The sequence below is a fragment of the Curcuma longa genome, chromosome 20, assembly GCF_044706935.1.
Source record: "Curcuma longa cultivar G26 ecotype Majalengka, Jawa Barat chromosome 20, ITB_CL_G26_1.1, whole genome shotgun sequence".
NCBI lineage: Eukaryota > Viridiplantae > Streptophyta > Magnoliopsida > Zingiberales > Zingiberaceae > Curcuma > Curcuma longa.
Genome location: NC_133880.1, coordinates 3,864,839 through 3,888,346, shown reverse-complemented (window position 1 = coordinate 3,888,346; position 23,508 = coordinate 3,864,839). Strand labels below are relative to the sequence as shown.

At 38.3% G+C, this 23,508-nt stretch overlaps 6 protein-coding genes across 6 annotated transcripts; 3 read left to right on the top strand and 3 right to left on the bottom strand.

The window, feature by feature from the left end:
- Window positions 1-826: 826 nt before the first annotated feature.
- LOC141813809 (putative diphthine methyl ester synthase) lies at window positions 827-6,057 on the bottom strand. Its single transcript, XM_074701794.1, has 8 exons — window positions 5,863-6,057; window positions 5,450-5,667; window positions 5,246-5,370; window positions 4,096-4,325; window positions 3,058-3,097; window positions 2,652-2,743; window positions 1,787-2,022; window positions 827-1,047 (listed from the first exon to the last, which is right to left on the bottom strand). Exons 2-7 carry the CDS (start codon window positions 5,597-5,599, stop codon window positions 1,826-1,828), a joined length of 834 nt encoding a protein of 277 aa, XP_074557895.1. The 5' UTR covers window positions 5,600-5,667; window positions 5,863-6,057; the 3' UTR covers window positions 827-1,047; window positions 1,787-1,825.
- A 1,262-nt stretch (window positions 6,058-7,319) lies between these two features.
- LOC141813442 (small ribosomal subunit protein uS4y-like) lies at window positions 7,320-8,953 on the bottom strand. The gene is made up of 3 exons (XM_074701409.1): window positions 8,883-8,953; window positions 8,071-8,452; window positions 7,320-7,661 (listed from the first exon to the last, which is right to left on the bottom strand). The coding sequence occupies exons 1-3, from the start codon at window positions 8,908-8,910 to the stop codon at window positions 7,481-7,483; spliced, it is 591 nt and encodes a 196-aa protein (XP_074557510.1). The 5' UTR covers window positions 8,911-8,953; the 3' UTR covers window positions 7,320-7,480.
- A 979-nt stretch (window positions 8,954-9,932) lies between these two features.
- LOC141814084 (uncharacterized) lies at window positions 9,933-11,125 on the top strand. Its single transcript, XM_074702082.1, has 3 exons — window positions 9,933-10,182; window positions 10,259-10,560; window positions 10,653-11,125. Exons 1-3 carry the CDS (start codon window positions 10,033-10,035, stop codon window positions 10,966-10,968), a joined length of 768 nt encoding a protein of 255 aa, XP_074558183.1. The 5' UTR covers window positions 9,933-10,032; the 3' UTR covers window positions 10,969-11,125.
- Window positions 11,126-11,262: 137 nt separating this feature from the next.
- On the bottom strand, window positions 11,263-11,805 carry LOC141814086 (calvin cycle protein CP12-1, chloroplastic-like). The gene has a single exon (XM_074702083.1). It carries the CDS (start codon window positions 11,777-11,779, stop codon window positions 11,396-11,398), a length of 384 nt encoding a protein of 127 aa, XP_074558184.1. The 5' UTR covers window positions 11,780-11,805; the 3' UTR covers window positions 11,263-11,395.
- Window positions 11,806-11,996: 191 nt separating this feature from the next.
- LOC141813840 (DEAD-box ATP-dependent RNA helicase 24) lies at window positions 11,997-15,791 on the top strand. Its single transcript, XM_074701831.1, has 5 exons — window positions 11,997-12,645; window positions 13,047-14,275; window positions 14,795-14,837; window positions 14,989-15,373; window positions 15,537-15,791. The coding sequence occupies exons 1-5, from the start codon at window positions 12,051-12,053 to the stop codon at window positions 15,586-15,588; spliced, it is 2,304 nt and encodes a 767-aa protein (XP_074557932.1). The 5' UTR covers window positions 11,997-12,050; the 3' UTR covers window positions 15,589-15,791.
- Window positions 15,792-16,692: 901 nt separating this feature from the next.
- LOC141813339 (putative protein phosphatase 2C 2) lies at window positions 16,693-22,798 on the top strand. The gene is made up of 4 exons (XM_074701287.1): window positions 16,693-16,965; window positions 21,229-21,417; window positions 21,508-21,740; window positions 21,958-22,798. The coding sequence occupies exons 1-4, from the start codon at window positions 16,795-16,797 to the stop codon at window positions 22,544-22,546; spliced, it is 1,182 nt and encodes a 393-aa protein (XP_074557388.1). The 5' UTR covers window positions 16,693-16,794; the 3' UTR covers window positions 22,547-22,798.
- The last annotated feature ends 710 nt before the right edge of the window (window positions 22,799-23,508 follow it).

The following is a 23,508-nucleotide window of genomic DNA, read 5'->3' as shown; positions in this document are numbered from 1 at the left end:
GTGCGCAGTACTATGCTTATAGCTTTAAACTTCTTTTTTTATATTGCGTAATCATGCCTTATTCATTTTGTATTTACCCCCTTAATATTTATCTCGTTTTTAAAGACAAGCTTTCATGTGAATCCCAATACAAAAAAATAAAAAGTAAAGGGAATGAAATTATTTTTAAAAATAATTCAATTTTGATTGTGTGCTATCTTGTAAAAAAAATAATTTGGTTATTAAAATGTTCGACGAGGATAACGGTTGAGGCAGGAACAAGAGTGAAATTACAAGTAATTTCGGGGTCTCGCTGCAAATAACCAGCGGCGTTTGAATGAATCCCGTGACATGTGTTCTTTTCTTTGAGGCGAAGGGAGAGTTTGTAAATGGGACAAGAAGTGGACACTTATTACCGTAGAACCATTGTTGTGATATTGACCGACAACTGTTGCAAAATTTCAATTTTTTTAAAAAAAAATATCAATTTTTTAATTTGATTTCGATTTTAAATTAATTTAATTAATTAATTTTATATCAATCAACTTATTCAATTTTAACGGCAAAATTCAATAAATTAATTTGATAATCAATTTAATTAATTAATTTTATATCAATTATAAAATCGAGTGTAAGATCGTTAAAATGATAAATTTCACCCTTAGTTGCAGAAGAAAAAAGATTGTCCTCTTTAAATATTTAATGAACAAAAATATAATCCTGTTTATATATTATTTTGAATTAACTTGTTTGCGTGAGGATTTATGTAACATCCAATATATTCACAATTCAATTAAAATGCAAGCATATTATTGGCAAATTCATCTGATATATTTGTTGAAAAAGAAATTCATGTTGCCGGCAACATGAGAATGTTAATGTAACATCTTTAAAGAAAACATGTCAATTAGTTAACAAACAACATCTCGATGTCAATGCTCGATCAGATAATATATATATTTTACATATATTCAAGAAAACCGTTGGAACAGATGTTTATAAAATTTATGCCTTCCTCAATCGCTAAGAAGGAAAACTAAGCATCGCTCCATCACCATGCTCTGTGTCCTGCAAGTTTGGAAACAACAAAGAGTGAGAAATGGAGGCTGATCTTTCCTAAGCTTCACTTCTAGCATGTTTGCCGATAAACATCTTAAGCAATATGTTGGATTGTCATTTGAGGCATGATAATGGAGGATGAATGGTAAAAGAAAAAATTCTGATGGAAGTTTCCTAGCAAATAATTTATGACTTGGGCAATACAGTTATCCATAGGAGTTTATGGAACTATTTGATTGTTTTGGGTTCCTAGTATTAAGGTGCAGTATAACAACAAGAGCCTTATTAATGGGCAGAAAAAACATTATTGAACTTCCAGTTAAACAAAAAAAAAAACAGGTATTAACAATAACACCAAAGATACTTAATGCCACTAATGACATTCTAATCCACTTGTTAGCAGTCAACTAAGTAACAGCAGTATGTAATATATAAGCACGGCAATGCACTCCAGGGCTTAGAATAATAAGACAATTAAAAAGAGAGAGAGAATGCAAAGGAAGCACATAGGTCATTGATTTCCACATGACCTGTTTCATTTGTTAAATGAGTTACAGTTGGTCGGCAAACCATTTCACTTGTGGCACCGGAATGGGTTGTCAAACTTTAAATGGTAAATCCATGTTGACAAAATCTATTTGGTGTGATTGTCATTTGTGAATTGACAGGATTACTAATTCGACAGAAGTAATATGAAGTAGAGATGCTAAACAAAACAGAATTCAGCAAACGAGTTGTTATTGCACACCTGCATGTAGATAGATGTATCACCATACAGGATTGATCTTTATTCATTTATCGACTTGATTGAATAAAAGTCTAACATCTCCTCTTCCACAGGGTGTGTCTCGCCTACTATTACAAGGCAATGAAGAGGCAGACCAAAATCTACATCAAGTAAATCTTTCATTGATCCAGCAACTATCTTCTGATCCTCATAGCCGAGGCGAGCAATTCCTACACACTTTGTTTCTGCATCATAAGCTGGAAAGCAGTCAAATGGTTACCATCTGATAAAAATAAATCACCTTTATCCAACAGAGATGAATTAGGCAATGAAGGACTAAAAAAAATTACAACAAGAAAGTTTGAAACGCCATCAGAAAATAGCCCTAAACTGTACATATTTACAGGTTATACACATTCTATTCTTCGATAGAAGATATCCACATGCAGATTGGCATGCAAAGTTAAGATTGTATTGAAGGATAAATAAAGGAAACAATAGTCTGCTGACAGGAGATATTATCTCATGTGTTGGTTATTATAGGTGCATAAAGTGATTGATACTCTTAAGATGAAGGTCTTGACGTTAAATATGCCAGTAAAAGGAGGTAGAGCTTGGCCTATAGGACCTGGGTGAGGAAAGAAACTGAATATCATGCTTGAAAATATCAACAATCATGAGAATATAAAATACACCCTAAACTTTTTAGACCATGAATATGCATTTAACTCCTGGTTTTGCATGAAAAAGCATATTAATGGCACACATTGACATTGAACACCCCAATATCTTGCAGTGGTATCCATACTAAGGATCTTTCATTTCTGGAATGAAGTGTGAATAATTGCTGAAATGGAGAAAGGGCATACTGCAGACAGATATGTACCAGATTTTCCATTTGATTCTTCAATCTCCAATAATTGATTAATAGCAGTGTGGATTTGCATATATCTTGGTGGTTCATAACACTTCTTTCCTCTGGAAATTCAGGAGTCAAAAGGGACACGAAATATTAGCAAAACAAGTTATGACTAAATCTAGAAAAAGCAAAGACTGTTGTTAGGGCATGAGGAAGAACAAACTAGTAGAAACTTCTCCTATCCACCTAAAAGAGGAAGAAAGAAAAAACGAGATAGTTAAATGTAAGGAAATAACTAATATAAGTTGTGTGTTTCAATTTGAAACAGTCACCCTGATGCCAAAATAAAATAAAGCATCTCAAAGTTCTTCAACAACATATGGCATTAAGCACGCACAGGTTACAGAACAAAGTTTGGTTTATTTTACAGTACCTGCACAATGACTCCAAAGATGGTTCCTTCACCCGAATATCTGTAGATTCAAAAACTGTATTAAAACCTTGGAAAAAAAATGATATTTAGTGACATCTTAGTACCAAAAAAGCTTAAATCAAATTTAGAAAAAAAATAGAACAGCCTGACATAAAACAGCCATTATTTCCTGTTCTAATTAGTGTTGCATATGCAACAATATCACATGGATAGGGTACAATATTAAGTTCAAAACAACACAGTACATAATTATATGGATTCATTGATTACTTTAAAAAAAATAAAAAAATAGCAACAAATAGATTCTTGTGTCATGTGTCAACCACATAATGACTCATTTCATGTTGGGGCACAAGCAGAGGAGAAACATCTTAAGACTCTTAGCTTACAGCAATAAGGGAATAGAAGAGGAATGATTAACTGTAATTGTAATTTGGCAATGTCATACAAAGGATCAGCATGTCTAAATGTCCGACATGCTAAGGCTGCTCAAAAGCCTCATCTTTCTAAATAAAAATAAAATAAAAAGGAATAGAAGCTTTAACAAAGAAAATAAAACATCAAAGCGAAATATGCCATCAATTTCCTCCATTATGTTTATTCCCTCAAGCACAACAAAAAATTCATGTCTTAAATCCTTGATCTAGGCTAAATAACTCACATAAAAAAGTTAGAGTAATTCAAACTGATTCATTGTGCCACAGAAAACATGTTATTCTAGGGTTTAAACTCTAGAAAAAGGCCTCTCACAGTATTTATTTTAACGAGGACACTTATGTAAGTACCTGGCCACGTGATGTATAAGAGTCATGAATCAACTATGCAACTTCTACTAAGCCACTGTATTAATGTCTTTGCTGTGTTTCTCTTTTCTCCATTTCCTCTAGACAAGATAACCTAGTTGTTACCAATACAAGGCAGTATGAACAACTAGGCTTTTTGAAGTGTGCACTTACAATTTAGGATTTATTCAAATATCTATAACTCTCAAAGCACACATACAAAGAATTTATAAACTGAAGAGTATAAAGAACTGACCTAACAAGCATAGAGTGTGCAAGCCAAGTTGTCGGTTTCTATGGATCTTTGGGTAGAAACTATCAGGTCTCCATGTATCAGTAAAGAAAGGTATTGACACTGTCTCACCATAGCGGTAAAGTTGCAAACCACAAACTCCAATGGCATTCATAACTGAAGCATTGTGTATGACTCTGACTTCCAGCCCTATTTTTTTGGCCCGAACAACCAAGTCTGTATGGGTGGTTGCTCTGCAATATAATATAGAAAATAGTTGGTCAAGAAATGAAAACCATATTGCCAAAAACTAAAAAAAAAAAAGAGTGAATGTCAAAATGCATTAAAATTGAAGTATAAATATCAGATGAATCAAGCTGAAATCTAGATATAACATCTATCTAGATAAATCTAAGTAATTTTACAAATGATCACACAGTAAAGTGATGGGAAACTGCTGGTTCTTCAAAAGACGTATAGTAGGGATAGCACATCTGAAGAAGCACTAAACTGAGGAGAAGATAAAGTTCTAGATTAAAACAGTATAATTTCATATCACATTCATAGAAGTAAATGAGGTGCAAAAAGATTACAATAGAAATTATCAAACAAAAACGTTTTAACTAAATAGCCAGATAGACAGTAGAATTTTGATCATACCATAATTCAAGCTATAGATTTTTACTAAAGAAATGTATACTCTAATGTTGAGATGATAACTAGACAAAATGAACAGTGAGATTTTAAATGATTTCTTAAAGAAAGCTCATTTAGTCTTTCAGGAAAGCTGAGTACTTTCTACAACAATAGTAGGCAGGAAGAAATACTGTTAACACCAATAACCCACTTTTAAATCATCACTTTGTACACACAGTAAAAGGAGAACCTAGTAATCTCTTAGTATGCACATCACAAGATTATGAAATCTAAATTATGATATATAATTTGAAAGTTGAATTTATTGTACAATATCATTTATTGCACATGAATCTGCAACGGGCATGAAATTCAACCTATTCAAAGTGAGGATATGTTGAAACAATCCTTCAGCAATGGTAAAATTCACATTTACAAAATTCAGATGCAACACCTTTTTAGTTACGAAGATCCAGATATATATAAAATTCAAGCACAGAACAACACTCTATGACTGTCAGGTGGAAGAATAAAGTACCCAAAAGGATCTCCAACAACCAAGAAAGCAACATTGGAATCAGAAGCTTCACGGAGAATAGCATCTGCATGCTCTTCAACCATCTCTCGATCAGCAACTACAATGTCCTTCCCATACAGTTTCTCCTGAAACAAAGGATGCATATTAAGAGCACTAAACTCATTGAGTCATCGCGATTGAGGAGAAGAGAAAGAAGGTCAATACCATTCTGGAGAGACCATCAGAAGCAAGACCAAAGGAGAGGAGGGAGGTATAGGCTTCAACATAGACCTTGTCACAAATGCGGACAGCCTCAAGACCTCTGAGGGTGATGTCCCTCTCGTCACCCAGGCCTAATCCAATAATATACAACATCCTCTTTTCCTTCTCTGATTTTTTTGCGGGTTTAGACTCCTTGTCACTTGGATAAATCAATCACAAGTCTGCAATTGTATGAAAAGCAACGTTTGAGGTGCCGCTCCAAACGGACGGTTTTTACCGTTCCGGCACGGGACCGGCCCCGGAACCCTACCAGCACAGCATGCGCGAGAATCTCGCGTGCGTTACCGTGGTCGAGTTGCCGGCACAGTGCGCGAGGACAAAAGAATCGACTCGCTATATAAACGATGAAGACTTACTTGGAACCAGCAGCGAAGACGATCGGCGAGAAATTAGCTCGGCGATGGTGACCGGCGAGAGATCAATAGCGGCGGCGACCACTCTTCGGACAGTTACGATAGTATTAGGATATTTCGAGGAGAGGGGGGAGATGCTGGCGGTCGACGACAAAATGGCGATCGTCTGGGACCGGCGGCGGAATCACGAGTGAGAGGAAGGAGGCGGCGGAATCGCGAGCGGGAGGAAGGAGGAAGAATAGGGTTTTAATTAAAACCGTTATATTAAAATAAAATATAAAATTATATGTTAAAATCAGTGTCATATATCTTATTATATCAGTGTTATATATTAATAATTAATTATTATATAAATTGTAAGTATATATATATTATAAATTAATATAAATTATTAATTAATAATTAATTAAATAAATGGTAATAATTAACTAATATATAAATTTATATTTTTAAAATAAAAAGTAAAAAATAAAAAAATTGTAATTAAAAATTCTGAATTCGGATTTATAATTTAATAAAAATCAAACCTAAAATTATTATTTTTAAATTTATAAAAAAATAGATTAAATTTTCAATATAAAACATATAAATTTAAATCTTCTAAATAAATTTGATTTTAAATGCAATATAAATAATATATATATATAAATCATAGTATTTAATATAGATATTATACTTTATAAACTGTAACTATATAAATATATATTATATAAATCAATGATTAATTAAGTAAATTAATAGTTAGTTTATATAATTATTATATATAAATTAATATTAACATTATTAATTTTTATATCAAATAAAAAAATAAAGTAAAAAATAAGAAAATATCTTATAAAATGTGAGACTATTCAAAGGAGTCCCATTATAATATTTAATTATTGTAAATCTTATTGTAAACTGGTTCGAGTAAATCATCAAACTTTAAATTAATTTGTTTTTTAAAAATAGTTTTACATTTTCTAAATATTTAAAATTTTAAAATTTATAAATAATTTAAAATCTTTTGAAGGATAATAAATTTTACTCTGAAAACTATCTGCCTAAGCATGGTTTGTAATGTAAAGTATTCAAGAAAAATTCACCATGCATATCTTTGCAACCGTCCCTAAAAGAGCATTTGATGCAACTATTCCCCCTTAAAGATTCAATTAGAGTCTCACTTAACCCTAAACTAATATGATTTTATAAATTAGTTCTATACAAAAAAGATAACAAATAAGTAATAATACAATGAGAGAACTTGACATGGTCGTATCAAATGAATCAATTGTCCTATAAATTGACTAGAACAAATAGAGCAAACTAATTGACAATTTGAATTCTCTGTTAAGTCAAAAGGATTTAACAAAACTACAAAATGAAATGTATAAGTTGAAGATAAGCATTAAGCAGCAATCTAAGATTAAAAATATGAAAATAATATATATAAGATTCATGCCTTGTCTAGATTCATAAAAAAAAAAAATCCAAGATTCAAGTAAAACTCCCAGAGTTCCAGAGAGGGAATGAGATGGTGCTAACTCAAAAAGATTCAGAAGCAACTGACAATAAAATCAGCATAAACCTGTTAAACAGGGGACTAGTAAAACTCAACCATCACTATTGCAATGCATATTGCTCATTCTTCATCCTCTTCATCGTCACCTCCAGCAGCCTTCTTTGCTGCTGCCTTTTGGTTCTTTCTCTTCACCCTTCCAGGTCGGCCACCACCAAATGGACTTGTCAAGGAGAAGTCGATGTGCTTTGCTGAATCAACCCTCACCATGAATGATGGGATGTTGACCACCTGCCTACCAACTCTGCAAGGGATAGTTTGCAAGTATCAGAGACCAGACATGAAGAGAACCAATTGTATATAAAAGAAGATAATTGTCGATAAAAGAAGCTAATATGTAGAACCATTACAGGAATGAACTGAAGACCACTGCAGCAGCAGTGTGCTGCTCAATGTCAAAGGAACAACAACACAGTTTAATGAGGAAGATCTATTACCATGGCACAGAGATAAGACTATGCTGAAACCATGTTAGTTGACAAACTAAAAATACTTATCGGTTTGCTAGGTAAGCATATAATTTTGATAGAACACCCTGTGTACTGCCTCGATCTTCCCCAAAGAAAATGAACAGCAAAAATTATTTTTAATTTACAAATTGCAATTTTCAGAAAATTAAACTCATCAACTAAAGGAAAAAAGGAAACATGTACCTTATATGGCGCTGTCTGATGAGGACCCTTGCATGGTGAATAGACTTTGCCATCCCTGACTTGAAGACAAGAGTCTGAAGACGACGCTCCAAGAAGTTTTCAACAGTGAGGGCGAGGACATAATCAAGCTTGTTCTGTCCTTCCTCAAGGAGGCCATAGCGGTTCATCCGGCGAAGGAGGGCCTCTCCTTCGAAAATACGACGAGGGTTCTTTTCATCAAGCGTCAAAAGCTCCCTTGCAGCATTTCGAATCCTGCTCAGTGCATACTGCACCCTCCAGAGTTCCCGCTTGCAGCGAAGCCCATACTCACCAACCAACTTCAATTCCGCATCAAGCCGCTCCTTCTCATAGGGACGACGAGGCTTCTTAAATGTCTTCCCATCTGCAAATTTACAGTGTGCCTAAGTTTAACGGTTACAATTCTTAACATTAATCAAGAAAATTGAATTTTTTAAAGAATATTCAATTTATCAAAGAGGATCTAAGGTGACGGAACTTCTTAAATGTCTTCCCATCTGCAAATTTATAGCGTGGCTAGGTTTAACCGCTACAATTCTTAATATCAGTCATGCAAATTTGATTTTTTTTAGAAGAACATTCAATTTATCAAGGAAGATCAAAGGCCGACCAGAAATTCCAGATCGAAGATAACACAAACGCTTAAATCGAAACAGAAAACAGCTCTCCACAACAGATAGTCTACACTTCTTAAAAAAAACATGAAAATCAGGAACCCCAGAACAAAGTAGATCCGTTCGAGGATAACAAACAACATCCAAAGGCTAGATTCTTAGAGTAGAAGGAAGACTTACAGTTTCTGTAGAAACTGACGTGAACCATGGCTGGTTCTAGTGTTCGCCTCCGGCGGCCGCTGAGAGATCCGAAGAGTGAACGATATTAGGAACCTTCGAATATTTATAGTGAGCTAGAAAACCCTAACCCGGCCCCAGTCTAGGGTATCAGAATTCCGAACCCAATCGGACTCGTGAACCGCAATACTGGGCCGGGTTTATTGAGGATTTGGGCCGTGGTTTTTTCCTGATGAACCAAGAAAATATCTAATATATATATAGAGAGAGATATATACTATGCCGCGCGATTTATCCTGCACGATCCGTGCATGATACCTCCAATCCACCATCACTGCCACCGCCCTCGCCACGCCGTCCGACCATCGCCCCAGCGCGATCGACGCGTCGCTCGCCGGTGCTCCTTCCGATGGCGGATTCCGATCGGATAATAGTCGAAATATGATGAATTTGTTCAGAAACGCGATCTGTGCCTGCTCACCGCCATTGCCGCCCAAATCACGATTAGATTTCGACCAAATTGCGGTCGGATTCCGGCTAAATCGCAGTCAAGGATCGGTCGAGAAAGGACCGACATGCGATTTGGCCGGAATCCGATCACGATTTGGTCGGCAGTGATGGTGAGCAGACATGGATTGCATTTTCGGGTATTCATCGGATTTTAACCACTATCCGATCGGAATCCGCCGTCGGAAGGAGCACCGGCGAGTGGTGCATCGATGGCGGTCGAGGCGGCGGCCGGCGGTAGTCGGACGGCACGGCAAGAACGTTGAAAGTGACAGTGGCAATGGGTCAGGGAGTCGCACGCGAGCGCACGGGTTTGTCGCATAAGATAGCAATCTCGATATAGATATTTATATATATTGGTTCCTTTCTTCTTCTCTTTTCCTCGCTTTCAGCAAAACTGAGCTCAGCTGGTCGCTTTTCCTCTGCAATTCCACCTGCATCATCGACTAAATTAGAGCCAAAGAATCTCTCTGAACCAAGCAACGCAGCCACCTGAACTGAAGCAATTCCATGCATTCGATTCATTTGGATTCCTGCCTTCTTCTTTTGTCCTACCTCGATCAACAGCTCTATATCTCCTTCGTGTCTCCGGCCCCATGCAATCCGTCTCAGAGAGAACGAAGCGAAGGTTATCACCGCGACCTCCATGGCCATTTCGCACGCCGACCTTTCGCGGAAGTGGCACCGGCGATCCGAGCTCGGCAGCCAGCTCACCCTTCTCTTCATCTTCGTCTCCGTGATTTCCGGCCTCGTCGCTTTCGTGCTCTGTCTCGCCGCCGAGGCCTCCCGCTCAGAGGCAATTAGGCGAACGTAATCCTTGGTCTGCTTTTGTTTCTCGAACGGAGTACATGACCCGTGATTGGTGTCCGCAGGCGACGTGGTTCGCGCTGAGCGAGGAGGGCGCCGGGAAGAAGAGCTTCGTGTGCGTCTACGACAGCAGCGGGCGGACGCCGCTGGGCTGCGCCGTCACTGCATTCTTGCTGCTGGCGGTGGCCATGCTCGCCGAGCACGCCTACTTGTTGGTCGCCGTTGACTCGTCTTCCAAGCATCCGTTCTATGTCTCGGGGCCACAACCGCCTCCGCCCGCCTCTGCGATGCCTCACGATCCGCACACGCCGGCCTCCGCCGCCACCACACTCACGCGGCAGGCCTGCTGCCTCTTCCTCACCACCTGGTGATTCCATCTTAATTTTACTATTTCAACAATATTTATTAATAATTTCATAATTTCATCGCGTCAATCAGTTGAAAGCTTGGCTGGTGCAGGATCTGCTTTGCCGTCGCCGAGGTGCTCCTCCTCATCGGCATCGGCGCGGAGGCCGGCCACATCAGCAACTGGAGGAAGCCGAAGCCGGACTGCCACGTCACCCGGCCGGGCTTGTTCGCGGCTGCCGGAATTTTCGGCCTAATCACCGTGCTCCTCGGCGTCGGGCTGTACCTCACGGCGTTGCAGATGCAGAGGCTGCAGCAGCAGCACGCTCATGCTGCCGGCGCGCCGCCTCAGCTTCCTCTTCCTGCTCCGGGAGCGCCGGCGGTGACGCAACCGCAACAGCACGGCGATAAAACTTCCACCTCTGCTTAAAGATCATGAAGTTGATATCCATTTGGTCTACGTTTTTCACAAGTTCCGATCGATTGAATTCTTGTACACATCTTTGTTTCTTCTTTCCTTGACTCCAGTGAATAAGGAAGAAGCTATAATAAGAGAAGCAGCATGAGCTGTTGTTACTTCTCTAGTTGACAACAATCACAAATTGTTCCTCTTTAATTACCAAACGGAGATCAGAATCAAAACGCAAGTAGTTTGTTCGATCAGCGAATAACGCTCTTGATCTTCCAAATCTAACAATCCTTAATTTCAAGAACATGAATCCTATCAAGATCTAATATATATTACTTTTATTTGTCGTGGAACCAAACGATCGACGCAGATACCCAAACCAGCAAATCTTGATGAACAACTGGTACCGATAAACTTCTAATTATGGAAAGATTAATCCATTGAAAAGCTAGTCCTCGTAGGCGCGGCACTCGTCGGCCTCGGGGTTGTCCTTGCAGTAATTCTCCAGAGGGTCGGAGTTGGCCTTGAGCTTGTCCCTCGCGTGGCTGGCCGCCGCGCTCAGCTCCTCCACTTCGTCCCAAGCCGCCGCGCACTCCCCGCTCGCCGCGTCCCCGGCGCACGTCTCTTCCGCGTTTTTTATGCTCTCCGCCACCTTCTCCGACAGCTCCAGCGGCGTCACCGACGCCACCAGTGCCGCGCCGCGGGGAAGACCGCTGCTTCCGCGCGGGTAGAGGACGAGGAGACTCCTGCTACCTCCTCGAAGTGGTTCGGAGAGCCTCGCCTTGGCGGAGACGAGCCCGTTGACCGCGCCGGGGAACGACGTCGCTGCCATGGTTAAAGCGCGCTGTGTGGCCGAGGAGCAACGGAGGAAGGGACAAGAAGATAAAAGGAGAAGATCTCGTTCTTATCTTCTCTTAGCCAATAGGAATACTCCACGTAAACCGCAATCGAAACTTCGTTTTCCTCATGTGAACGGGTCTTCGGGTTACGGATTTTACTGACAAAACCCAAATCCTAATTAGGGTTTCTCTCCATCTCCACGACCCCGCCTCCCCGCTGCTGAATCCAGAGTTCGAACCCTAATCCCTAGTTCCAATCGAGAGATGTCGAAGCGCAAATTCGGTTTCGAGGGATTCGGGATCAACCGCCCCGCCACCTACAACTTCGAGAGAACGCCGGTTCCGCAGCGCCTCTACGTCCCCCCTTCCTCCCGCGGCGGCGGAGACAACCATGAGGATGCCGACCTCGACAACATCGAGTACGACCAGTCCGACTCTCCCGATCGGCCGATCGTAGGAGGCGGCGGAGACGACGGCGAGATCGATCCGCTCGACGCCTTCATGGAGGGGATCCAGGAGGAGATCCGGGTTCCGCCTCCTGCCTCTACGCTGTCGAAGGACAAGGGCGAAAAATACGATGACGAGGACGAGGATGACCCTGTGGAGAGCTTCTTGCGATCGAAGAAGGACGCCGGGTTGACTCTGGCATCGGAGGCGCTTCACGCTGGGTATGATTCAGATGAGGAGGTGTATGCTGCAGCCAAAGCAGTGGACTTGGGGGCGATAGAATATGACTCAGATGATAACCCGATTGTCATGGATAAACGAAAGATCGAGCCCATTCCGGCGTTGGATCATAGCACTATGGACTACGAGCCGTTTAACAAGGATTTCTACGAAGAGAATCCTTCAATATCCGGTAAATTTCGTGGCTTTCCTGCTGTTTCTATGACACTTTAGTCAATTGTGATAGTAATAATTTTATCTTGTGTGCCGAAACATCCCTTCTACATATTGTGTGACTGTTGTCGAGTACTTTTGTAAGAGATTTGTGAATAAGTCAGATGACAATTTGGACAAATGGGATGGAAGTTTTAAAATGCTTTCACCTTCAAGATCTGACAGGTGCATGTTGTCTGTCTGCGAACTTTGCTATATCGATATGTTCTAATGTAGTACCAGTATGGTTTCCATGTTGCAGTTGTTTTGAATTTTGAGGTTTGCCAACTTAGGATGCTGAAAGAGCTATTTTGGAACCAATGTGCAGTATATATGTTTTCATCTGTGATTTTTAAGGTTTGCTTTTTGTTCATTTTGTAGGTATGAGCGATCTTGAAGTTTCTGAGTATCGGAAAACTTTAGCTATCCGAGTCTCGGGTTTTGATATACCAAAGCCAATCAAACTCTTTGAAGATTGTGGGTTTCCTTCTCCACTAATGGGTGCTATTGCAAAGCAAGCCTATGAGAAACCAACAACGATACAATGTCAGGCTCTCCCCATTGTACTGTCTGGTAGAGATATTATTGGCATTGCAAAAACAGGTTCTGGTAAAACTGCTGCATTTGTTCTCCCTATGATTGTTCATATTATGGATCAGCCTGAAGTTGACAAAGGACAAGGTCCAATTGGTGTGATATGTGCTCCAACAAGGGAATTGGCACATCAGATATATCTAGAAGCTAAGAAATTTTCAAAACCTTATGGGCTTCGTGTTGCTGCCGTGTACGGTGGGGTATCCAAATTAGATCAGTTCAGAGAACTCAAGGCAGGTTGTGAAATAGTTGTTGTCACTCCAGGAAGACTTATTGACTTGCTTAAGATGAAGGCTCTGACAATGACTAGGGCAACTTATCTTGTACTAGATGAAGCTGATCGAATGTTTGATCTTGGCTTTGAGCCACAGATTAGGTCTATTGTTGGTCAAATTAGACCTGATCGACAGACTTTACTTTTCTCAGCTACTATGCCATACAAAGTTGAACGATTAGCAAGAGAAATTCTATCTGATCCTCTAAGAGTTACAGTTGGTGAGGTAGGAACGGCAAATGAGGACATTACCCAGGTTGTAAATGTAATCCCTTCTGATGCTGAGAAGATGCCTTGGCTTCTTGATAAGCTACCTGGATTGATTGACGACGGGGATGTTCTTGTATTTGCCTCAAAGAAGGCTGCAGTTGATGAGATTGAAAGTCAGTTGCTTCAGAAAGGTTTCAAAATTGCAGCCCTTCACGGGGACAAGGACCAAGCCTCTCGCATGGACATTTTGCAGAAGTTCAAATCAGGAACATATCATGTTCTTGTGGCAACTGATGTTGCTGCCCGGGGACTTGACATAAAATCGATCAAGTCAGTTGTTAATTATGATATTGCTAGAGATATGGACATGCATGTCCATCGCATTGGCCGAACAGGCCGTGCTGGGGATAAAGATGGGACTGCATACACTCTTATCACACAAAAGGAAGCACGCTTTGCTGGTGAATTAGTGAATAGCTTGATAGCTGCTGGTCAGGATGTCCCTGCTGAGTTGATGGATCTTGCTATGAAGGTATGGCGTATAAACTTTTTATGTATCCATTATGTACATTGATTAATTATACCATGCAATGGTTTTTCATTTTTGCCATTGTTAGTTATGCTTAGGCCATACCAGCCTAATTTAAGTTCTTGTTGGCTTTTATGAGAAATAGTCTTGCTGTGTCGATGAATTCTGATATTTAGCTTCTACTGTAACCTCAATTTCGTGTTGCGTGCCTAAAGTCAATTTATTCTGGTCTTCCATTGAAAATATCTTTAGCACTAATACATGTATAATTTTAAATACCACTATTTGCTGAGGAGTCTATTTTTAATACTTATACAATGACTATGGAACATTGAATGCATTGGAGCCTTGATTCTACCATAATTCAAGTGTTTTTTTCATTGTCCAACAAATGAGTTCTGTTAAGAGTGTTGTATCTGATTTATGAAGCAACCATGATCCTGTAAGCTGAAATGAAAAGTAAGAAAACTGTTTTGTTTTCTTCTCTATAAATATGTTCATTGAATCTTCTATTAAATTCAGGATGGGAAGTTCAGGGCTAAACGTGATGCACGAAAAGGTTCTGGTATGTGTATTATTTCCATGCCATTCTAGTACTGTTAAAATAAATGTGTTTTTTCATGCATGATGCTTTGTTTAGTTTTTTGTGTGGAATATACTGTCGTATAACATAACCATGTTCAGTTTGTTGTTAACATAAAGAAACTCTTTATCAGGTGGGAGAAAAGGTGCAGGTAGAGGAAAAGGTGGTGGCGGAGGCGGGCGTGGTGTACGTGGTGTGGACTTTGGACTCGGTATTGGCTACAATCCAGAGACTACAAATGCAGCAACACCTTCTCACCCTGTTCAGAGTAATAGATCATCTGCTGTCAATTCGTTGAGAACCGGGATGATGGCACAATTCAAAAGCAATTTTGTTGCTGCCTCATCTAATACTAAGAGTAATGTATCCTCGATTGCAAGGCCAGCTTTAGCAGGTTTTGTCTCTGGTGGTTCGATTGGAGGGGATGGATACAAAGCACAAGCGGTTAATCCTTTTGTTCCTCCTTCCAAGAACGAAGAAAACAGAAATGAGAATAACAACCACAAGGGCTCTGAAAGGTTAGCCTTCAAAAAAAAAAAAAAAACTTGATGTTATCTTTAAAACTGAACTGTGTCATGATGCACTATAACCAGACATTTCCCCAGATGTTTTCATTGCACTTGTTATGTCTCTGCCTATTTTTATTGTCTGTGATTCGTTTTTCTCCTTGTGATTTTGCAGCTCAAGACAGAGGCCTCGAGAAAGAAAACGTCCTTCCGGATGGGATCGCTAGGAATGTGTTCAGTGTTGGGATGCACTTCATATATTGTTAATCTGGTGAGCGATAGTAAATGCTGCAATGCATGGTTCCATCAATCTAATATATTTTATTTCGCCTTTGTAATGTGTTTTTTACTTTGTTCATTAGCTAGATGTGTTTGTATTCAACCTGGCCTTAATCTAGTTCAGAAAGGAAAAATGGTTCCTACGGAATTATCATTGGATCATGGATGGTGGAAATTAAAATACATACTGCATTATAACACAAATTATGCTATATTGATCTATTAACTCTTATGAAAACTAGATAGCATTCAACTATATGGAGCCAATGAGGTTTGCACATTACATTATCTATAATTGGCATCTTGCTTAAACCTCAATGTGTGCTTGTTCAACTATATTGTAATTTATAATCTTTTACTATAGAACAAGTTTGACTAAATCTTTCCTTTTGTAGCTCAACCTATATTCAACATTTCAACTAGTCCTCTTATTCTACGATCAAACATTTGTTATTTTTCTCTCATAAAATAATAATCATCATGTCTTGATTAATTGAATTCCTCGAAGGTTGTGCTTGTTCAATTTCCTAAAAGAAATTTTTTGGACATGTTGACCGTTCATGGCTTCAAAAAGATATTTGTTATATAAAATATACATCTATATATCTTATTTTGTGTAATTTAATGAGTAAGAGTAGCGTACAAGCAAATAAAATTTAACAATTTATGTTTCCTCTCATAAATGATTTAGACTTTTAAAAATCAAATCATGTTTTTAATTTTAATAATGAATATTTTGACTGCCGAATGAAATTAAGCCGTGGGTCGATTTTATTCGGTTCGATCGGACGAGAGTAGTGTACGTAAATCGGAGACGTCGGCACGACGTGGCACAAATCCACCCGTGCGATAGTCATCCTACGGTTCGTGTTTAACCATCTGCTGCCGGGCACGATTATTAAAGCACTCACGTGAGCCACGGCCTTAACGGCGCTTTACGACCGTGACGGCCATTTGACGACGCCGTCAGGCTTCGAGTTTTGGGAATCCACATGGTAGTTTAAGAAAAAGAAAGCCCCCAAATTTCCTATCGTGTTCTTCGATCCGAGATCGCGCAGGTACGGCAGCAGGCTTTCTAGGAGGTAATTCGATCTCTTTTTCCTAGCGATACGATTGGGGAAGAAGAAGAAGAAGAAGAGCGGCGGTCGTTGGAGATGCTCGTTGAGGCGGAGGTTTCTCCCTCAAAGTTGCCGGTGCTCGGCGTGCACTGCCGATGCGGGTCCGGAGTCGTCGAGGAGGTCGTCCAAGTGTCTGAAGCAGCTGCAGTTGCGGCGTCAGGTGGGGGATCAGATAACGCGGAGGTCGATCTTGCGGTTTCCGAGATGGTGAGTTTTAGATTTTGAAGTTTGTTTGTTTGCTTTTTCCACTGGATTTGTAGGTAACTCTTTGCATGTAGTTGCGTGTTCTCTTGTTGTGTTCCTTCAGGCGGGGAGTGAAAAGAGGCTCCTTTATTCGTCGATTCATTTAAAGTTCTCGCGATTTTGAGAATATTACTAGGAAATTTTTGTTTATCGGTGTTTGATTAAGTATATTTAAATCTGGCTCTATATTGTTAAAGAAGAAAAAAAAATCTGTTGGTTCTTCACTGTTTCCTTCGGCTAGGTTGTAGTCTGGAGAGCAACAATGATCATAAATGATCCTTTGTAAATGTTTTTGTTTTCTTTCTAGCTTTTGATGAATATGCACTTGAAACGTAGATGATTTTTCATATCGAGTTTGAAATTTATTTTTGAATTATTGAGAGTAGTTGTAAGAATTTACGCATGCTCACTAGAAATTGGTAGAAATGCTGATGTTATGGTATGTAAGGCCACACAGTATATTTGTTTGGTTGAAACTTAATCTTAGTTCGTTAATTGAGTAGTGTCATATAAATCTTGTTTGTTTATATTAACTTTTGATTTTTTCCCCCTACAAATCCTATGTTTATGCAGTTGACAGTAATAGGCTAGTCTTTTCTTTTCTTGTTTAGTTATGGCATTTCAACAATTTGTAACGGCATGACTATCCGTTGTGAATTTATAAAGTTTATCTAGTCATAATAACCTTTGTAGCTGTCAATGAGGATAATTTCTATAATAAAGCTAGAGATAGGTGGTCAATTGATTATAAAAAGTGAAATGATTAGGCTGCCTTTGTATATTACCTGCTGTTATTATTTATTTTGTGGGAATTTCTAGTTAAAGTGATGTAAATAGAGGTTGTTTCTTTTCTAACAAAAATAAAGATTAAATAACATAGGGCATTTATAGATAGTATGGACAATCAGAAGTATCATAGGTAAAAATTGCTAGTCTAAATTTTGAAAAGGGAAAATCTCATTCTACGCATGTAATAATGGTTAATCGCGTTCATTACAACTTCCCTATTAAAACTACTTGTATAGTCATTGGGAATTTTGGAAACCGTGAAGGTTAGCATATAATGTTCCCCTGAATTTAACGTTTCCTTGTTGCCATCCCTTGTTACTGTTATCTGATTGATGCTGACTTAAATTCAGGTTCTGTAGGAAACAATTAAGTTTTTTTATTATCTGAAAAAACAGTAGAATAGGCTGTTTATGTTGCCCCATAAGTGTATGCAACTAAAGAACATATTGCACATGTAGCTTGATTGATTAGGCAGTTAGGTTTAATTGACTTAAACAAGTTTGTGCTTCCCTTATGCAGGCTGCACAAGGGTTATGTAGGTTAACTAAATCACTTAAAGTGAATGCTCAAAATCAAGTCTAACCTAACAATGATTTGGTCAAAGTAGTTTCATCCAAATAAACTAACAAAAAATATGTGGTAATAATTGCTTAGGTTATATGAAATTTTTTTACCTTAATTGTTTAGTTTGACTAACATGTATTATGTTGTGTATCTTATATGACTGCTCGAGTTCATTTGCAAAGTTTTCTATATGGAACTATGGATTGTTTAGGTTGCTTAAAATGTGATGTATTAAGTGATAGATGCAAAACCTTTTTTACATACAACAATAACAACAACCAAGTCTTATCCCACTAGGTGGGGTCAACTATATGGATCCTTCTACGCCATTGAACTCTATCCCCTACTATATCATCATTTATATTTAAATAAATTTTATCTTATTTTATTGTTGCTAATCAAGTCTTCTTTGGTCTTTCTCTTCCTCATTTAATGTTCACATTTGTCATAGTTTCACATCGCCTAACTGGAGCATCTATTGGTCATCTACATACATGTCCGTACTATCTTAAATGTGTCTTCCGTAGTTTTTCCTCAATAGGTGCAACCTTGACTGTCTCTCTATTATTTTCATTTTTTATTTTGTTCATTTTTGTATGTCCGTACATGCACTTTAACATTCTCATTTCTGTAACTCTCATCTTCTTCTCATGTGTTCGAGTCATAGTCTAACATTCAACTCCATATAACATAGTAGGTTTAACTGTGGTTTTGTAAATTTTTCTTTTAATCTTAGAGGTACTTTACGATCATATAACACCTGACGCTCTCCTCCATTTCAACTATCCTACTTGTATTCTATGTAAGATATCTCTCAATCCTTCTATCCTTTTATAAAAATGATCTTAAATATTTAAAGTTCTCAGTTACATACAATTCGTCATCTCTTATCTTAACAATTGTCTCATTACGTCTAATATTACTAAATTTAAATTTCTATATTCTGTTGTTACTCTACTAAGCCTAAAACATTTTACTTCTAGCGTTTTCCACTATGATTCGTGTTTAGCATTTACTCGTTCACGGGTCTCATCTACCAAAACAATATTATCTACAAACAATAAGGTACTGTATATTGGATGTGTCCAGTGAGTTTGTTCATGTTTAGTATAAAAAGATAAAGACTTAGAGTTGATCTTTAATGTAATCTTATTCTTATGAGAAACACTTCGGTTAATCCACCGCAAAACGTTTTTTACATGAATTGCCTAAATTGATCAGATATTTCGTACTTGTTGTAGAATTATGTATATCACCATAGACAATTTTCTTCCTTGTTGTCAATATAATCCATGTTAAATATCTTTTTTACTATGGACCCCATGTGGTGCATATGCAGGTTGCATACTGCTAATGGATTATGTCGTGGCTTCACCACATAGATAGTATCTCTTACCTAGTTAAATAACTTTTTAAGGATCCACCTATATAATCTTGAGTTGGACCATTTGAGCCATTTTTATCAAATTCATGGTAAACATTTCTCACTTGGCACGCAGGGGTTGCAGGTTAGTTTTAAAATTTACAAGGGGTAGGGTGGATTTCACTTTCATTCTCTTTAGTTATGTAATTTCTAGGCATGCAATTTAGACTAGAAATAATGGAATGCTAGTAGTGATTCTAATTTATGTTTTTGTTCAAAAGAAATTCAGTTGTCTGACCATAAACTTTCAACTTTAGGATTCATTAAAAACATTTCTAATCATGCACAGTTCCATATAAATACAATTATTATTTATCTATGAGATCAAAAAATGAATTTAATGACATTCAGAATTCAATGGCTGGTAAATTATCATCAAATAAAATAAATCAGGCAATATAGTCGATTAATTGTTGAAGGATCTATTCTTAGAAAGTAACAAATTGTCCCTAAAATAACAATGATATAATCTGTAGTTTAGGAACACGTAAAGGAACTCGGCATATAGCATAAATGGTAAAATAATTTTCAAAAGTGCATGATATGTTGCCTTATTTTATGTGTATCAAAGGCTAACAGCATTTGTCACTGTGACATCTAGTTACTTAAATGACAAATTGAGCCCACATGAGACCACCTTACTATATTCAGACAACATTGTCATTGTGGCTTTTACATTTCAGTATGTTAGTTATGATCTACCAGTTTTTCTTCAACTTCCATCATTGGTTACTTTTTTCTATCTGTTGCTCCTTAGTTATTTTCGTTGTTCTTTCTTGCCTTCAAAAGTTGCAAGTTTAAATTTTCTTCATTTGTTTTTCAGAACATACTTCGTATTCTTGTAATCCATGGTGTTTGTTCTTGTACTTTATTATGATTAAAATTCAATGTCCTTTGTGGCTGCTTATTTTGGTCAAGTAGCTAATGCACTAAGAATTAAGAAAGTTGATGCTGTTTGGATCTATAGCCTTATTAGCTGAAATGTACAGCGTGACAAATGGCATTAATATCTACAAGCACTGCACATGAAGACCGTATGTTTTCTAATCGTGCTTGAATTGATGTAAGGTTTGCTGAAGCTGGATATGGTGGTAATAATATAATGCCTTTACTGATGAACTTCCTCTCTAGTCAGCAGGCCATACAAGGGCATAACAAAAAACAACATATTGTTAAGAATCTTTTTGTCCTGTCAATCTCATAGTTGAAAACATATCTTTGAAAACTAATAATGCGTTAGGTTGCAAAAATTTCAATCAAGATCCTATATAGAGAGATTTGACTCATCTATGAGGTTTTTTGGTTATTCATATGCTTTCTTCTTTGAAGTGGTTGTATCTGCTTATTTATTGTTGCATGATGGATATAGATCACATATAGTTGCTTTGGTTCTTGAAAGAAGTTTGTGTGCTCAAGTAACAAATTCTGTATATTTTTCTATGGTTTGACAGGGCACAACAGCACCACTTGCGTCAGTTGATTCTTTTAGATCACATCAATTTGTTCCTAATCTTCGTTCTGGTAGCTTTGCCAATATTGGACCTAGGAGATACATGGAAGATGAACACATTCGCATTGATGATCTCTCAGAAAATCTGGGAACTATGTTTAGGTGCCCAACACCTAGCGCCTTCTATGGGGTAACCTATTAATGCCACTTGATAAATGACCTTATTATTATATTGGCTGCAGATAATAGTTTTGTTACAAGAAAAATCTTTGTTACGCAGATTTTTGATGGTCATGGAGGTCCAGATGCATCAGCCTATATTAAAAGGCATGCCATTAGGTTCTTATTTGAAGATGCTGGCTTTCCGCATGCTGATGAACCTGATGAGGATTTCATGAAATCAGTCGAGAACTCAATCAAAAGCGCATTCGATCTTGCTGACCTTGCTTTGGCTGATGAGTGTATTAGCAGTTCTTCTGGAACCACAGCACTCATAGCACTGGTATTTGGAAGGTAGGTAATTCTGAAAGCAATCACATTGGGTCTTTGATTTAGTAGTGTATATGTTGATACTAAAACCCAGTTTTTTCTGGGATCTTTGACTCATACTGTATTTGATCGGATGTTCAATTAGTGGTGCTGTTGATGATATGCTCTGTTTCAATCAGGAATTACCACTAATTACTCTTCGCATGTTGGTTATCTTCATCGTTTTCACAACCTCGTGCAGGCTTCTCATGGTCGCCAATGCTGGGGATTGCCGAGCTGTTCTGTGTAGAAAAGGTGAAGCAGTTGAAATGTCACAGGATCACAGGCCCACAAATGCAGTCGAACGTCAGAGGATCGAGGCGTCTGGTGGTTACATTGATGGCGGTTACCTCAACGGTGTGCTCTCCCTCACTCGCGCCTTGGGAGACTGGGACATCAAAGAGCCCCGAGGCTCTCCTTCCCCTCTCATCGCGGAGCCTGAGTTCAGGCATGCCCTTCTATCAGAGGATGACGAGTTCCTAATTATAGGATGCGACGGCATATGGGACGTGATGTCAAGCCAGCACGCCGTCGACATAGTGAGCAAGGGACTGAGGCGGCACGACAACCCTGAGCTATGTGCCAGAGAGGTAGTTATGGAGGCACTGCGGCTGAAGACATTCGACAATCTTACATTGCTCGTGGTCTGCTTCTCCGACGAATATTCCAGTCCTTCCATGCCACAAGGTGAACAACAACTGCAGCTATGCAGATATAGGTGTTGCAAAAGCCTGTCAATCGATGCACTTTGTAACCTTAAGAGCTGGTTGGGTAAAAATGGCCAGAGTTGAGCTTACAGGATCTTTGTAGATATCTGGAAGGGACGACAAAATCCTGAAAATTACTTTGTGATCCTATTTTGGCTGAATTAGAGTGGCCATGGTCATAGAATAGCCAACCAGTTTTGTAGTTTTCTTAAATTTGTTCTTCCTGTCCTCCATTATTTTGATTGTAATAATCTTAGGGGGTTATTCTCTGTAAATAATATTAAAGTAGGTATGGTGTATCAGATTGACTTAATTTTTTTTATTTTATTTTTTTTATGTGCCAGAATTGTTGATTTTCTTTGGAGCCAGTTTGTCTAGATTGACCATTAATTTAACCTTGTTGATGAGTTTTTTTTTAAATAAATATTTTACAAATAAGTTAGCATTATTTTTAACTCAGGTATTCGAGCTCGCATTGGCTTTTAAAATATTTATTTCATTGAAAAATAAAAATTTATTTTTATTTTTATTTTTTTATTTTTTATTTTTTATTTTGAGGGCTTTAACTTAGTTGCTAATTATGATAATGCTAGGGGTTTGGTGAAAATTTTCCAATTGTTTTAATGTGCACCACGAGCTAACAGAGTGCCAGGTCACGGTGGTCCCCAGCGAGGTTGGTGTGGCTACCGGATCTACCCTGGTCAATTTTATCACTTACTCCGAAAATTTCGGGCCGTCAGATCTTTCGTGATTCGACGGCTATCCTGGCTCATCGGATCTGGACCTCTGAAAACGTTTGTACGCGTAATAGTTACGAATGTTGTTACCCGTCTTATGATTCGACACATCGTAGGCAAACTCTCCGGGTACGTCAGATTTCACTAGTAGGTCGGGTGCCAAACACAACTAACCTAATTCGAGAAAATATTAAATTTTTGTTATCAACCCTTTGAGAAGATACCCAGATGCTACCTGCATTTCTATTCCTCTTAAAACATGGACCCCAGAACGGGAGTCAGATCAAGGATCGGTGACGGTGAGTCTCT